We start from the raw sequence: 13,868 nt of genomic DNA, 5'->3' as shown, positions 1-13,868 counted from the left end.
ATGCTCACCTTACTAGACCTGGATGGAGGTGGGGGTTCCTTGGACTTCCCACAGGGCAGGGAACCCTGTTTGCTCTTTGGGCTGACGAGGGAGGGGGACTTGATTGGGGGAGGGGGAGGGAAATGGGAGGTGGTGGTGAGGAGGAGGCAGAAATCCTTAATAAATAAATAAATTTAAAAAAAAAAGGACATGGATGTCTCATGTGCCACATGGATTCGTAGCTCCTGCTTTTTCTTTTGCTCTTTTTGTTTGTTTTTGAGACAGGGTTTGTGTGTGTGTGTGTGTGTGTGTGTGTGTGTGTGTGTGTGTGTGTGTGTGTGTGTGTGTGTGTGCAATAGCTTTGGGGCTGTCCTGGAATTGGAGGTAGCTCTCTAGATCTCCAGATGAGACTGGTCTAGAACTCATAGATATCTGCCTGACTCTACCTCCCGAGTACTGGGATTAAAGGTGTATACCACCATTGCCCATCTTCTTTAGGCTGTTTTTAAAGCTTTGTTTTTTATTTGTGAATGTGCAAGTATGCGTGTTGGCATGAATTTGTGAATGGATATGTATGTGTGCATGCATGACTGTCTTGTCTGTTTTTGTGCACAAGTACTCGTGCCCATAGAGGCAAAGGAGTTGGATCTCCCTGGAACCAGAGTTAGATAGAATTGGTTATGAGAAAGTAGCCTGATGTGGGTACTGGGATCAAATATGGCTCCTGAAAGAGCAGTATGTGCTCTTTTTAAATTGATAAGGCACATTTTATTTTTTGTTGTTTTCAAGACTGGGTTTTTCTGTGTAGCTTTGTCCTGTCCTGAATTTGTTCTGTAGACGAGGCCAGCTTTGAACTCACAGAAATCTACCTGCCTCTGCCTCCCAAGTGCTGGATTAAAGGCATGTGCTCCCGCTGCCGGCTGCTTTATATTTTTTAATATGAATTTCCATTATGAATTTTAGTACTGTTACTTTGTAATTTCATCTGTGCTTTACTACATATTAAACATCATATGTTAGACTCTTGCTCCAGATGCTAACAGGATTCTCACAAACGAAGTTACATATGTATCTTGGCATGGAAATTAAGACAAAAAGTCTTCAGTCTCTGAATAAAAGACAGATTGGTACTTTATATGTGTACTTTTGAATATATTCACTGATTTAATTGTTAAACTATAATGTTTGAAATAAATGTAAGGCTATATTTATATAGTTGACTGCTTTTGTATTAACAGTCTTAAAATTGTTGGTGTCAGGCCTTTAAAACTCTAGCAGATTTTTTTGGTGAGGGATCAAATCTTGAGTCTTATATACTAAGCAATTAGAGAATTTATGAATAAGTTTTCTACTTATTTATAGTTTAATAACTTGATTTTTTAAAAACAATCTTTAATTTGTTTTTGAGTATATAATTTGGTTATTTTATCCTTTGTTTTGTGGGTCACTTGCTTCTTTTTTCCTTCATAGGAGCAAGGAGATTTGTGACCCTGGATTTTGGGAGACCTATACTATTGACAGATGTACTTATTCCCACCTGTGGGGACTTGGCTTCCTTATCAATTGACATATGGACATTAGGAGAAGAAGTGGATGGAAGGCGTTTGGTAGTAGCAACTGATATAAGTACCCATTCACTAATTCTTCATGACTTAATACCACCACCTGTGTGCAGATTCATGAAGGTAAAGAACTTCATTAAAGTAAATGTGTATGTTTTCCGCGTTTCTTAGCATATGGCCAAATAAGCAAATCTGTATTTTTTGAAATACAAAGCTCAGATTTGTTAAAAATTATATCATATATGTATATGATTATTTTCAACTCTTCATTTCAGATAACTGTTATTGGACGTTATGGAAGCACAAATGCCAGAGCAAAGATCCCTTTAGGATTTTACTATGGGCATACCTATATCTTGCCTTGGGAAAGTGAACTGAAGTTGATGCATGATCCTCTAAGAGGTGAAGGAGAATCTGCTAACCAGCCAGAAATTGACCAGCATTTAGCAATGATGGTTGCGTTGCAAGAAGATATACAGTGCAGGTTAGTGGAGAATAGCTCAGATATTATTAAATTATTTCTACCAAGGAATGTTTTCTTTATCTACATAGAAAAAAGCAAAAGGAGGATGAATGTATACGTTACAGCAGGATTGAAAGTATGAGAATATTCTTAGCTAATTGGTATCATTAATATTTGTGAACAGTAGCTTTGATGTTTTGTTTTCTTTAAGACAAGGTCTCTATTTCTAGTTCTGGGGTTACTAGTTGTGACTGTGTGGACCAGGCTGTCCTCTGGCCACAGATTGTTACCCATTTTTGCCTTTCGGTATGAAAATTTAAGGTGTTTTCCACAGTATCTGGCCCAGCAATAATTCATCATAGTAGTTTTTAACATACTTTAAGAAATGTGTTTTTTAATGTGTAGATACAGAAGACTAAAGGAATCACTGTTAATTTATTTTTATTCATAGATATAACTTAGCCTGTCATCGTCTGGAAGCTCTTTTGCAGAGTATTGATCTTCCTCCTCTCAACAGTGCGAATAATGCACAGTACTTTTTGCGAAAACCAGACAAAGCAGTTGAGGAAGACAGTAGAGTTTTTTCTGCTTATCAAGATTGTATTCAGCTACAGCTTCAACTAAATCTGGCTCATAATGCAGTACAGAGGCTCAAAGTAGCCATAGGTGCTAGTCGGAAGACATTGAGCGAAACGTCAGTTCCAGAAGACTTGATTCAAACATCGTCCACAGAGCAGTTACGCACCATTGTCAGATACTTACTGGACACTTTGCTCAGCCTCCTTCACTCTTCCAATGGTTTGTATTTAGCTCGGTGACTTATCGAGACTGGAATAATTCGGTGTCTCTGTTTTATGTTTTAGAATACATGCTATTAACTTTCTGAGATTTTTTCTTTTTAAATTGAATTGTGGGGTGCTGGGAATTGAATAGATAGTTCATACATGTTAGGCAAGTGCTCTTTGTTGGCTTCTACTTTCTAGACATTTTTACTTTGACATCCTGTTTAATATATTTATGAAATTTCTGTAGATTTACACATTTCATTTTCTTCTTAAAGAGTTTTCTTGTTGTTAACCATGTAATGGATTAAACCTAGGGCCTGCCACATGGTCATTAAGTGTTTTTCCATGGACTTCATCGTCATTTCCTTTACTCTAATATTTCTTAAGAGAATTTTTATTAATTTCTTATGTGTGTTATATTGCTGTACATCAACATGTGAGTGGCAAAATATTAAGCATTGCATAAAAGTAGTATAGTGACCTAATAATACATTACTGTTTTTTAGTCATGAACTATGTTTGAGTCACTTATTCATGTTTTCGTTCTCCCTCTTAAGATACGTGGTCTTTTTCTAATTTTTGCCTATTTTATCTTGAAGGTAATTTGATAAACCTAACCACATAAACAATAAACACAATTAATGTATGTGTTATCTCTTCGAAATATCTACTGCTAAATATTTTACAACTAAATTTTATGTAAATGGGGTATATAGTCACAAAGTAAATAGAATGTTATTTTCTACTAGTTGCTGGGGTAAGTGTATATAGGTGTACTGGTGTTAAACCAACACCATACATTTAGATAAGTCGTTTTATTTGTTTCTTTCTTCTAACAGGGCATTCTGTTCCTGCAGTTTTGCAGAGTACCTTTCATGCCCAGGCCTGTGAAGAACTCTTTAAACACTTGTGCATCAGTGGCACTCCAAAGATACGGTTGCATACTGGCCTTCTCCTTGTTCAGCTGTGTGGTGGTGAGAGATGGTGGGGCCAGTTTCTTTCTAACGTTCTTCAGGAACTGTATAATTCAGAGCAGCTTCTCATCTTTCCGCAAGATAGGTGGGTTTCAGATATTGGTGTTTATTGTAAATGGTATTTATTTCTACATCATTAAAGTGTGAAATTTTTTACATGGATAGTAAATATGGGGAAAATATAAAATAGGTCTTCTCATGGTTTTGAAAATAAATGAAGGACGTGAACTTTAGTGTATATTATATAACATAATATATGCTACAGTTTGTTCATCCTCTTAGATTTTCTGAATCAATCTATGGGATTTTATAGGTCTGAGCATGAATTTTCTATAAGATCATGCTATGCCTTCTGTATTAAATATGTTTTTTGAGGCTCTGATAGAGTTTGTTGTTTGGTAAGTGTCTGATTTCTTAGCTGTAGGATTAGGAAATATAACCAATAACTAGAAAAGAACCTCATTTTACATCTTTTATCTTGATAGAAATCTTTCCTACTAACTCTGAAATTAGCTTTTAAGAACCCAACACTTTTTATAATTATCATGTGTATCTATTTTTTTTTTAAATTAAGCAGAACAGTTAAGTCGATACTGACTGGTCCTTTGTATCTGTTTTTAGGGTCTTTATGTTACTATCCTGCATTGGTCAGCGATCACTTAGTAACAGTGGAGTATTGGAAAGCTTACTTAATCTCTTGGATAATTTATTGTCACCTCTTCAGCCAGAGTTAACCATGCACAGAAGGACAGAAGGTATTATATCAAGTGACTATCCTAATATTTACAGTTACTAGTTTGTAAAAAATATTTCTGATGTACTGCTTTACTAGTTAATGTAGCACATTTATTGGGATGTTGGCTTTTTAGAATGAACAGCTTTCTTGTGATTGACTACCATATAGATTTTTGTTTGTTTTTTAGTTTCTGGAAATAGGGTTTCTCTGTGTAACAGCCATGACTGTCCTGGAAACCCCCTCTGTAGACTAGGCTGCCTCCCAAGTGCTGGGATTAAAGGCGTGTACCACCACCGTCTAGTCCATATAATTCTTTTCAATTCATTATTGAGGTTGTAAGTTTGGATGGTTTTTTTAGTAAGTTAATTTGTTTATTTATTGGGGGGAGGAGAGAAAGATTTTGTTTTTTGAGACAGGGTCTTACTTTGTTGCCCTGACTGGTGGCCTTGACCTCAGAGATCTTTCTTTCTCTAGCTGGGATTAAAGTTGTACACCTTCCCATCCAGCTGGTTTTTTATTTGTTTTTTTTATGGACAGGATTTTATTATGTAGATCTGTCTGTTCTGTCATCAGACTGTATGAACCTATAGACTTACACTTGCCTCTGCCTCCTAAATGATAAACTTTGCAATTTTTGTAATTTTTTTCTATACTATCATAATAAAAATCAAACCAAACATCCTTATATATTGAAGCATTAAAGCACATTCTTTTTCTGACCAATGATAGGTTTCATTTGAACACGAAATAAGTATAGAATATAATTTTTTACTATGAATTATGAGGTGTGGTACACATTTTATTTTAGTTTCTCATGCATCCTATACCTTGTTTTGTATCCTGTCCCTTATTAGATTAATTTTTCTACTGTTTGTGACCATGAATGTCTAGTTTAAGGTATATTTTATTATTTTGGTGTTTAGTGTGTTCTTGATTTATAAGATGTTTTCTCAGTTCTCCTTAGGACTCACATTTACTTCAATCTCTCCCTCTCGTTTCTTTGTAGGAGTCTTAGATATTCCTATGATCAGTTGGGTTGTTATGCTGGTGTCTAGGTTACTGGATTATGTGGCCACTGTTGAAGATGAAGCAGCAGCTGCAAAGAAACCTTTGAATGGTAAAGACAGGGAGAGGTTTCTGACAGGTACCAGAAGTTTATAATAATGTGTTGGTGGGGATTTTCAGTGACTCCGCATTTGTTCCTGATCTTGCTTTTGGCCTGGAGATACAAGATGTATGTAACTTATGTAAAATATGAGTTAATTTTCTTTAGGAATCTGTGAAAGATAGAATTTGTATTTTGTGGACAAACTCCTTTGTCTGGATGTGAATTCTACTTAATACATCCATATATTTCACCCCCACATGTACTTTTTTACTATATAGTAACCTAAGTAGATGTGAATTTATGATAAGGGAATTTGTGGGGATTTAAAATTTTTTGTTTATATTTGAGGTCATGACCCCCCATACCCCCACTCCGAGACTAGGTTTCTCTTTGTAGCAGCTTTGGCTGTCTTAGAACTTGCCTTAGAACAGACTGACCTCGAAGATCTGCCTTTCCCTGCTTCCTGAGTGCTGGGATTAAATGTGTGCACCACCAATGTATGGCAAAATTGCATTTTAATTACATATCTTTTTTCCATTGCCCCCCATTAAGATTTTATTTAATATAGCATGCCTTTTTTCATAACAGCCATACGTTTTAGTTCAGTTATTTTAATTAGCTACAATTGTCTTTCATATTTATATTTGGAAATTCTTAAGGTTATCATTCATTTTTTAGTAGGTTTGGAGCACAAAGTAGTTTACAAAATAAGGGGAAACCAAACATCCAAGATCAAGAGAATTATTGCATCTTTTATAATTAACAATGATTTTGATAAAAGATTTGAGGCATCTGAACCTCGTGTAAATACAGCAGAATAGAACTTATAAAAGTTCTGTTCATTGTAACATATTAATATCTCTGAGAAGGTGAAAGAATTCTCAGATGTAGGGATTTATTGTTTTATATAAAATATGTGCATGTGTGTATGAATCAATCCCATTTCCTCAGTTATAGGTTAAAGGAGTAAACAATAGCCTTAAGTTAAATATAACTACAATTTAAATTTGGACAGTGTAAGTTGTATTGTAAAGTCCTAATTTTCATTTTTATTATTTAGTATTAGAGAGAAGTAATGGTAAGAGGACATTGCAGGGTTTGAAAAATTTGAACTAAGACTTTATTAATGAGTGGCAATAAATAGGAAAATATTTTAAAATTATGGATAAATAAATCAAAAAGGGTCTCTGAGTGATGGACTATACCTTTAGTTCCAGATATTGGGAGACACAAGTATTGGGGTCTCAGAGCTATATACATAGTGAGAGTCTGTCTCAAAATACAACAACAACAAAAAAATCAGAGGTGAAGAAAGTGTGGTTTTAGGCCAGATTGAAGGAAAGAGCACTTCAGAATAGTGTGGACATGTTCTAAAACACAAGAATAAATGAAGTTATGCAGCCTGCCTTTTGAGCTATTGAACCCATCTTGGCAGTCATTAATTCCATTAACTATTTTCAGTGCTTGTACGAAACTTTTTTTAAAAAACAGGGGTTCTCTGTTGCTTTCAAATCTGTCCTGGAACTAGCTCTTGTAGACCAGGCTGACCTCAAACTCAGTGATCCACCTGCCTCTGCCTCCCAAGTACTGGGATTAAAGGCATGTGCCACCACTGCCTGACAAACCTTTTATTATTGTCATTATTTCTTATTTAGAACATGTCAGTACTGTGTTGTTCAAAATCAGTCTTCTGTTTGTTTTTTTCAAAACAGAGACAAAATTTCTCTGTGTAGGTCTGACTCTCCTGGAACCTGCTTTGTAGATCAGGATGACCTTGTTCACACAGAAATGCCAGCCTCTGCCTCTGGAGTGCTGTCAAAATGAATCTTAAGCATTTTGACAGGAAGTGTATGGGCTGTTTAAGAAGAAATTGAATACAGATTTTTGTTGTCAGTTGTTTGTTTAGCCTCCAGAGAGCTGTCTTATTTTAAAAAGCTTTTCTTGGTTGATTTATTGTTATATTTTTGTTTTCTTGGTATGGAAGTTACTTTGAGGTAATTTTTAACAGTTATTAAAAAAAGCTTTTCTTTCCAGGTAACCAGTGGAGTTTTATCAACAATAATCTGCACACCCAGAGCTTAAGTAGATCGTCTAAGGGAGGCAGTAGCCTTGATAGATTATATTCTCGAAAAATCAGAAAGCAGCTTGTTCATCATAAGCAGGTAATGGTCAGTAATGTTTTTGTTTTGAGACTGTCATTTGGGATCTCTGGCCTTAGAGAAGCTTGGGGCATGCTGCCCAGGTTGTTGGCTGACCTTATTTGTGAACTGCCAAAAAATACCTATAAGTTTTGATAGTCTTTAAACGTTCAGGTTCTTCATTACTACCCCTCAAGGGATTTGTTTGCCTGTTTATAGGGTTTCTTCACTTTTTTCATTACTCTGGCTGTTTTTCCATGATGCCATTTACCTTGGCATCCTTACAGACCCAGTAACACTTTTTTCTTACATTCCTAGTGGCTTCCAGTTGACCTTTAGTTGAAGTTGTCAGCTGCCACTCTAACTTTTAGATTTTAATTTTTAAATATTAAATAATATTGAATTTAAGTTTGTGGGTCTACCTGCACTTGTTTTCTCATCCAGGATTTTTGGGTGTGTTTTTTTAAAAGAATTTTTAAGTACATATTTTTAGTGTTTGCTTGGATATATCGACATATTTTTCTGATGTTAGTTCATAATCACTTCCTCAGAGTTGGAATAACATACCCATGTACTAGGGTTCCCAGACCGTTCAAATTCTTCATGTCATTAATTTGTTCTGTGTTTTCATAGGTAGTGTTATATTTTATTTCTTTTACTTTTGTGCAATTTATTGAATGCAATGATTCAGTAAAATATTGACAGTCAGGTATGTAGTGTGTTTCTTTTTATGTCTCGTCTCTTTTTCTCAGATTTGTATTCTGTGACAAGAATTTCAGTACTCTGCTTATTTTTATGTGTATGAGTGTTTTGCCTGAATGTGTTTGTTTGATAACTGAGGAGACCAAAAGAAGTATCAAATCTTTTCGAATTGGAATTCCATATGGTTATGAGCTGCCATGTAGACGGATGTTTTCTGTCTCGAATGTTCAGTCCGAAATAACTGACTCAGAGGTTGAATATGAATTATAAATACTTGGTTGATAGCTTAGGCTTGTTAGTGGCTAACTCTTAATACTTAAATTAGCCCATAATTCTTATCTATGTTTAGCCACATGACATGGTTCCTTTTCTCAGTATGGCATTCTCATCTTGCTTCTCTGAGTGTGCTGACAACTCTCTGTCCTTCTTCCCATAATCCTTAGTTTGGGGGTTGACCCGCCTATACTTCCTGCCTGGCTACTGACCAGTCAGCGCTTTATTAAACCAATTTGAGTGACAAATTATTACAGTGTACAAAAGGATTATTCCACAGCACTGCTATGTGGGTGCTGGGAGCTGAACTCAGGTCCTATCTATGCTAGACCAGCAAACTGTTGAGCTATCTTTCCCGCCATAGTACTTTTATATTTTTTTTTTGCTAACTATGATTGCATTCTTTATTCTTAAACCCATTTAACCATTTCCTGATGATTTGAAAGACTCATTTTTTATTGATGCTTTGTAAAATATTAAAAACACAAACACATATTCTCATTTCCGTCTCCCTTTTGTGTTCGTTCACTTGTACATACACACTGTGACTTCATAGGTAATCATGTGTTAGAATTTGGTTCTATTGCATTATACCCCATGAACCTATGTGATTTTTTTTTAAGAATAAACAAACTACATCATTCCTCCAGAGTCAACATGCACACATTATTTACCATCTTCAGATGTTATTTTCATCTGAAGAATTGAGCTTATAGAAATGCCACCTTCTTTTGAGTCAGCAGGAATTAATATAATTTTTTTTAAATTAAAAAAAAATTTTTTTTTTTTAAATTTCCTCCTTCTTGGTGTGGTTTAGTAGCACAAGATGTTCTAGGTGCTTTGGTTGATTTCCAAAATGAAAATGTCTCTTCTCTCAAAGTATAAAAAAGTTACTTCTCTCAAAGTATAAGCTATATCCTTGATTACTAGAGTTTACCATATTGTATCTATTATTCTTTTTTGTGTATACTGTATATGTGCCTTTGAGGCAAGAAGGCATTGGATCACTTGGAACTGTTGTTGCTGGGAACTGAACTTGAGTCCTATGGAAGAGCAGTAAGCGATCTTAACCACTGAGCTATTTCTCTAGCCAATTTATTAATCTTTTTTAAGAGAAAGTTTCATTTTATTTTTATTTTTGTGTATATGTGTCTGTTTTTTGTGAATGTGTTTCTTGTAAGTACAAGTGTCTATAGAAACCTAAAAGGCAGTTGATTCCCTGAAGGTGGAGTTTATAAGCCAGCTGTTGTGGGTCCTAGGAACCGAACTTGGGTCTTCCGGGAGAACCGGATTGTGACTTTTTAACCCATTGAACCATCTTTCTAGTCCTGTAATCCTATTTCTAAAAAAAATAAATCAATAAATAAAATAAAATAAAATCTCGGCCTGGACTAATGCATGGATCAGCAATTCGGAAGAGTACTTGCTGTTTTTGCAGAGGATCTTGGTTTGATTGGCACTCACACACGGTGCTTCAAATCCATCTGTAACTCTAGTTACTAAATATACAACACCCTTTTATGACTTATAACTGCCCCAGGCATATATGTAATGAAGCACTTTATATACATAAAAATAAAACTTGAAAAAATGCTGGGTTTAGGTGAACTGAGAATTAATTTGGGAATACCTAGATCTGGCATGTGGAAAGCTTTGATCCTGTATTTACCAGGTGTATTTGGCAATAATCTGTTTATTTTTGTGTGTGTGTATGTTTCCCCCCTCCTTCTTTTTCCTTCAGTTATGAGCTAAATTGATACTTTACACTCGGCAATGTGAATGCTTCCACTTTGCCCATTTCTTCTGAAGACTTGTTTAATTTTTTAGCCTTTTCTCTGCTGGTGCTAAATATTGGAATCTGGCATTTGCCCGTTAGGCAACTGTTCTCCCAGGCAAGCAGGGTCTCACTAAGTTATAGAGACTGAACTTAAACTTGTTAGTCCTTCTACCTCAGTTTCTCAAGTAGCTGGGTTTATAAACCTATGCCACCATTGCCTATCTTCTATTTAAGACTTGTAGTTAAGTATATGTCACTTGCATTAACAGATTTAGCTATCATTTGAAGTTGCCATGTAAAACATGGTTACTGATTTATGAAATACTACCATTTAATTGTTCTTTAAGAAGGTGAATGTTTGGTTGGCGAAACCAAGAAATGCTTGAATGTAGAGCATCAGTGTTACTTGTGTCGCTCATAGCTGTAGCTGTGCATCAGCCAAGACAGTGATAGTTGTGCTGTGATTTGCCAGGGAATGTTCATTGTGGGAAATAAACTCTACATATTCATGGTGATGGGGTAGCAGTTGCCAACATATTCACAAATAGTTTGGAAACAATATGTATTTCTATAAGAATTGTAATTAATTTAAAATAATTTATATTTCTGTTTTTTTATTATAATTATTATATATTTAGTTGTATACCTTTTGGGATCGTTTTCTGAAACTATGGAATAGAATTTGTTTAGAATTATTCAGTTAATTATTTTATTGCATCTGTACTGCTATCTTAAGGACTCTTCAGTTATGAAAATAACACTCAAATGGATTTTTCTTAATACAATATGTTGTATTTTGTTCAGAGTTCTTGACTTTTTCTTTTAGTTCTTGGTATTCTCTCTCTCTGTCTCTCTGTCTCTCTCTCATACACACACACACCCTATTCATGTCTTTGTAAGTATATTTTTATTCAACATAACTTTCTGCATATGTGCATGGATAAATGGGGAAACTGGTCAACAGATAAAGTCTTTATGAGTAGAAAGTGTTTTCTCACATTGTTTTGTTTGTTCTTGTTACAGAGGAAACTGTGGGGTTTAGGGGTAAGGGAGATGGTCCAGGGGTCAGATGACAGTAGTTATAGAATCTTGTGTTCATTCAGAATTGGCTGTCATAGATAGCTGAATAGTAATTGTTAAGTTGATACATGAATACAGGAGAATGTATAAAGTGTGATTATATTTCATCATGTAATGCATATGATAAGCTATAATTTTGCAAAATGTCGTCACCAAGGGATGATGAATAAAATTTTTAAAAATTTCCAGTAATTTTTTAAAACTGTAGTTGAATCAGTATTTACATAGAAAATTTTGTAGGGCTAGTGAAATGGTGTAGATGTGAAAACACTTGCTGTGAAAGCAGGATGGCTTTAGTTCAACTCTACAGCATTGTCCTCTGACGTCTACATGTATGCTGCACACACACTTTCGTACACACACAATAAAGAATATTTAGAGATACTATTAAAAATAGTAAAGAAGACATATTGAGACATATTAAAATATTTATTACTACACAGTGAAACCCCATAAAATTGAAGCTAAGAGTTCTTTAGTTATAAAATTATTTTCTCCATGTATTTAAAATAAATATTTTTCAGCAATGAAAAAAATCAGATTCTATAAAGAAGTTTTCTTTCTCCCATGGGTAAGGAACTTAATAATTTTCAATGATATTTATAGAGATAATGGTTTCTTTAAAAAACATAATTTAAATTTTATTACAAGGTTATTCAGGGATTAGTTATTTATTTGAAGTGTTAATTCTGTAAGAAGTATAATTTATATTTTGTTCTTAATGTTGATATTTTTAAGATTAAGTTGTTGATTTGTGTTTTAAGCAACTTAACCTACTAAAGGCAAAACAGAAGGCTTTGGTGGAACAGATGGAAAAAGAAAAAATACAGAGTAACAAAGGCTCATCATATAAACTGCTAGTAGAGCAAGCAAAACTAAAGCAGGCGACTTCCAAGGTAAGAGTTATACTTCATAATGTAGTCACGTCTGAAATAATGATTTGTTATATGTTGTTTTTATAATAATGATTACATGTTGTTTTTGTCCTTACTAAATGTCACAATACTCAGCTTTAATGTAGGGAATGTAATGTAGACTTCACTACTAGTACAGACCTGAGTGGATTGAGAGTTAGTTGGACATTGAGTAATTAATGTGCATTCTTACTGGTTTGTCTTTTGACATAGATGGTTCAGTTTGTTTTCATGCCATAATAAAAAGGATTATACATACCGTCTCCATATCCTTTTAATGACAAGTAATGTGAAAAATACTTGTTGGCATTTCTTTTTTTTCCAGTTACGTTATTGGAAGATTTAGATTTGGAATTGAAGCTTCTTTGTATCCAGAGGTGCATCCATCTCAAAAACTGTCTTTTTTATATCAGAATTCCAGTGATTTTTTTAAAAATATAATTAAAGAAACTTTTCATATCATGGTGCTTGCCTATATTTTTTAATATAGAATATAAAATATAGAAGCAAAACCATTGTCTCAAAATAGAGAAAACAGGAACTTGTTTTCATTAATTATATTTACATAGCACCTAAGTAATAGTGATTTTCAACTTTTAAACTTTTTTGAATATTTTGAAATAATTTGAATCAATGTTTTGAAGTTGTTTATTTTTATCCATTTTTTTTTATAAATGATTCCTTGTATGTTTTGGTAGTACTTCTTTTAAATACTATATTTTATCTATCTTGTTGTATATTAATGTACTTTAAATAGAATATGATTTATGGCAGTCTTATATATAGCATTTAATAATCTTAATTTTTAACCAGGTATGATGGTTCATATTTATAATCCCAACGTTTGGGAGGTAAAGGCATAAAGTTCAGAGGTTCAAGGTCATTTAGGATTTAGGCTGGGCAACAAGAGACAGCTGTTTTAGAGAAGACACTTTCTACCATTTTTCTTAGAAATTCATGGCACATACATGGTTTTTGCAATAGAAAAATTTTCCATCTTGCAGACGTATATACTGAGAGGTTTCCATTAAGTAGATAGTGCTCTGAATCATTCAAATTTTTTTATGTAGCATTTTAAGGATTTGATTCGCTTACGCCGGACAGCAGAGTGGTCTCGTTCTAATTTAGACACTGAAGTTACAACAACAAAAGAAAGCCCTGAGATAGAACCTCTTCCATTTACTCTGGCCCACGAACGCTGTATCTCAGTAGTGCAAAAGCTTGTCCTGTTTCTCCTCTCCATGGATTTCACATGCCATGCAGACCTCTTATTATTTGTCTGTAAGGTAAGTAAGTTATGATACAGTTTTTGGTTGATACTAAGAAAAAGATTAATCCTCCCCTCCCCTCCCCTCCCCTGGGCTTTTTAGAGCCTCC

The 13,868-nt window shown here is 34.4% G+C and overlaps 1 protein-coding gene across 10 annotated transcripts in view; it reads left to right on the top strand.

Annotated features, from left to right (window-relative positions):
- Birc6 (baculoviral IAP repeat containing 6) overlaps positions 1-13,868 on the top strand; it is a 196,628-nt gene that overhangs the window by 91,349 nt on the left and 91,411 nt on the right. For 6 of the 10 annotated variants that reach the window (XR_003378819.1, XM_026789677.1, XM_026789673.1 and 3 more), the window contains 9 exons: positions 1,450-1,664; positions 1,817-2,025; positions 2,456-2,802; positions 3,629-3,848; positions 4,385-4,518; positions 5,506-5,643; positions 7,642-7,769; positions 12,342-12,473; positions 13,562-13,777. Coding sequence is in view for 9 of the 10 variants with exons in the window: in XM_026789677.1 (XP_026645478.1) it covers positions 1,450-1,664; positions 1,817-2,025; positions 2,456-2,802; positions 3,629-3,848; positions 4,385-4,518; positions 5,506-5,643; positions 7,642-7,769; positions 12,342-12,473; positions 13,562-13,777 (1,739 nt within the window). In the remaining variant the exon portion in view is untranslated. The remainder of the gene's footprint in view (positions 1-1,449; positions 1,665-1,816; positions 2,026-2,455; positions 2,803-3,628; positions 3,849-4,384; positions 4,519-5,505; positions 5,644-7,641; positions 7,770-12,341; positions 12,474-13,561; positions 13,778-13,868) is intronic. The other 4 variants (XM_026789675.1, XM_005367936.2, XM_005367935.2 and 1 more) reach the window with 2 other exon arrangements.

This window comes from Microtus ochrogaster, unplaced genomic scaffold (genome assembly GCF_000317375.1).
Source record: "Microtus ochrogaster isolate Prairie Vole_2 unplaced genomic scaffold, MicOch1.0 UNK26, whole genome shotgun sequence".
Lineage (NCBI taxonomy): Eukaryota > Metazoa > Chordata > Mammalia > Rodentia > Cricetidae > Microtus > Microtus ochrogaster.
This window is presented reverse-complemented; position numbering and strand designations above follow the sequence as displayed.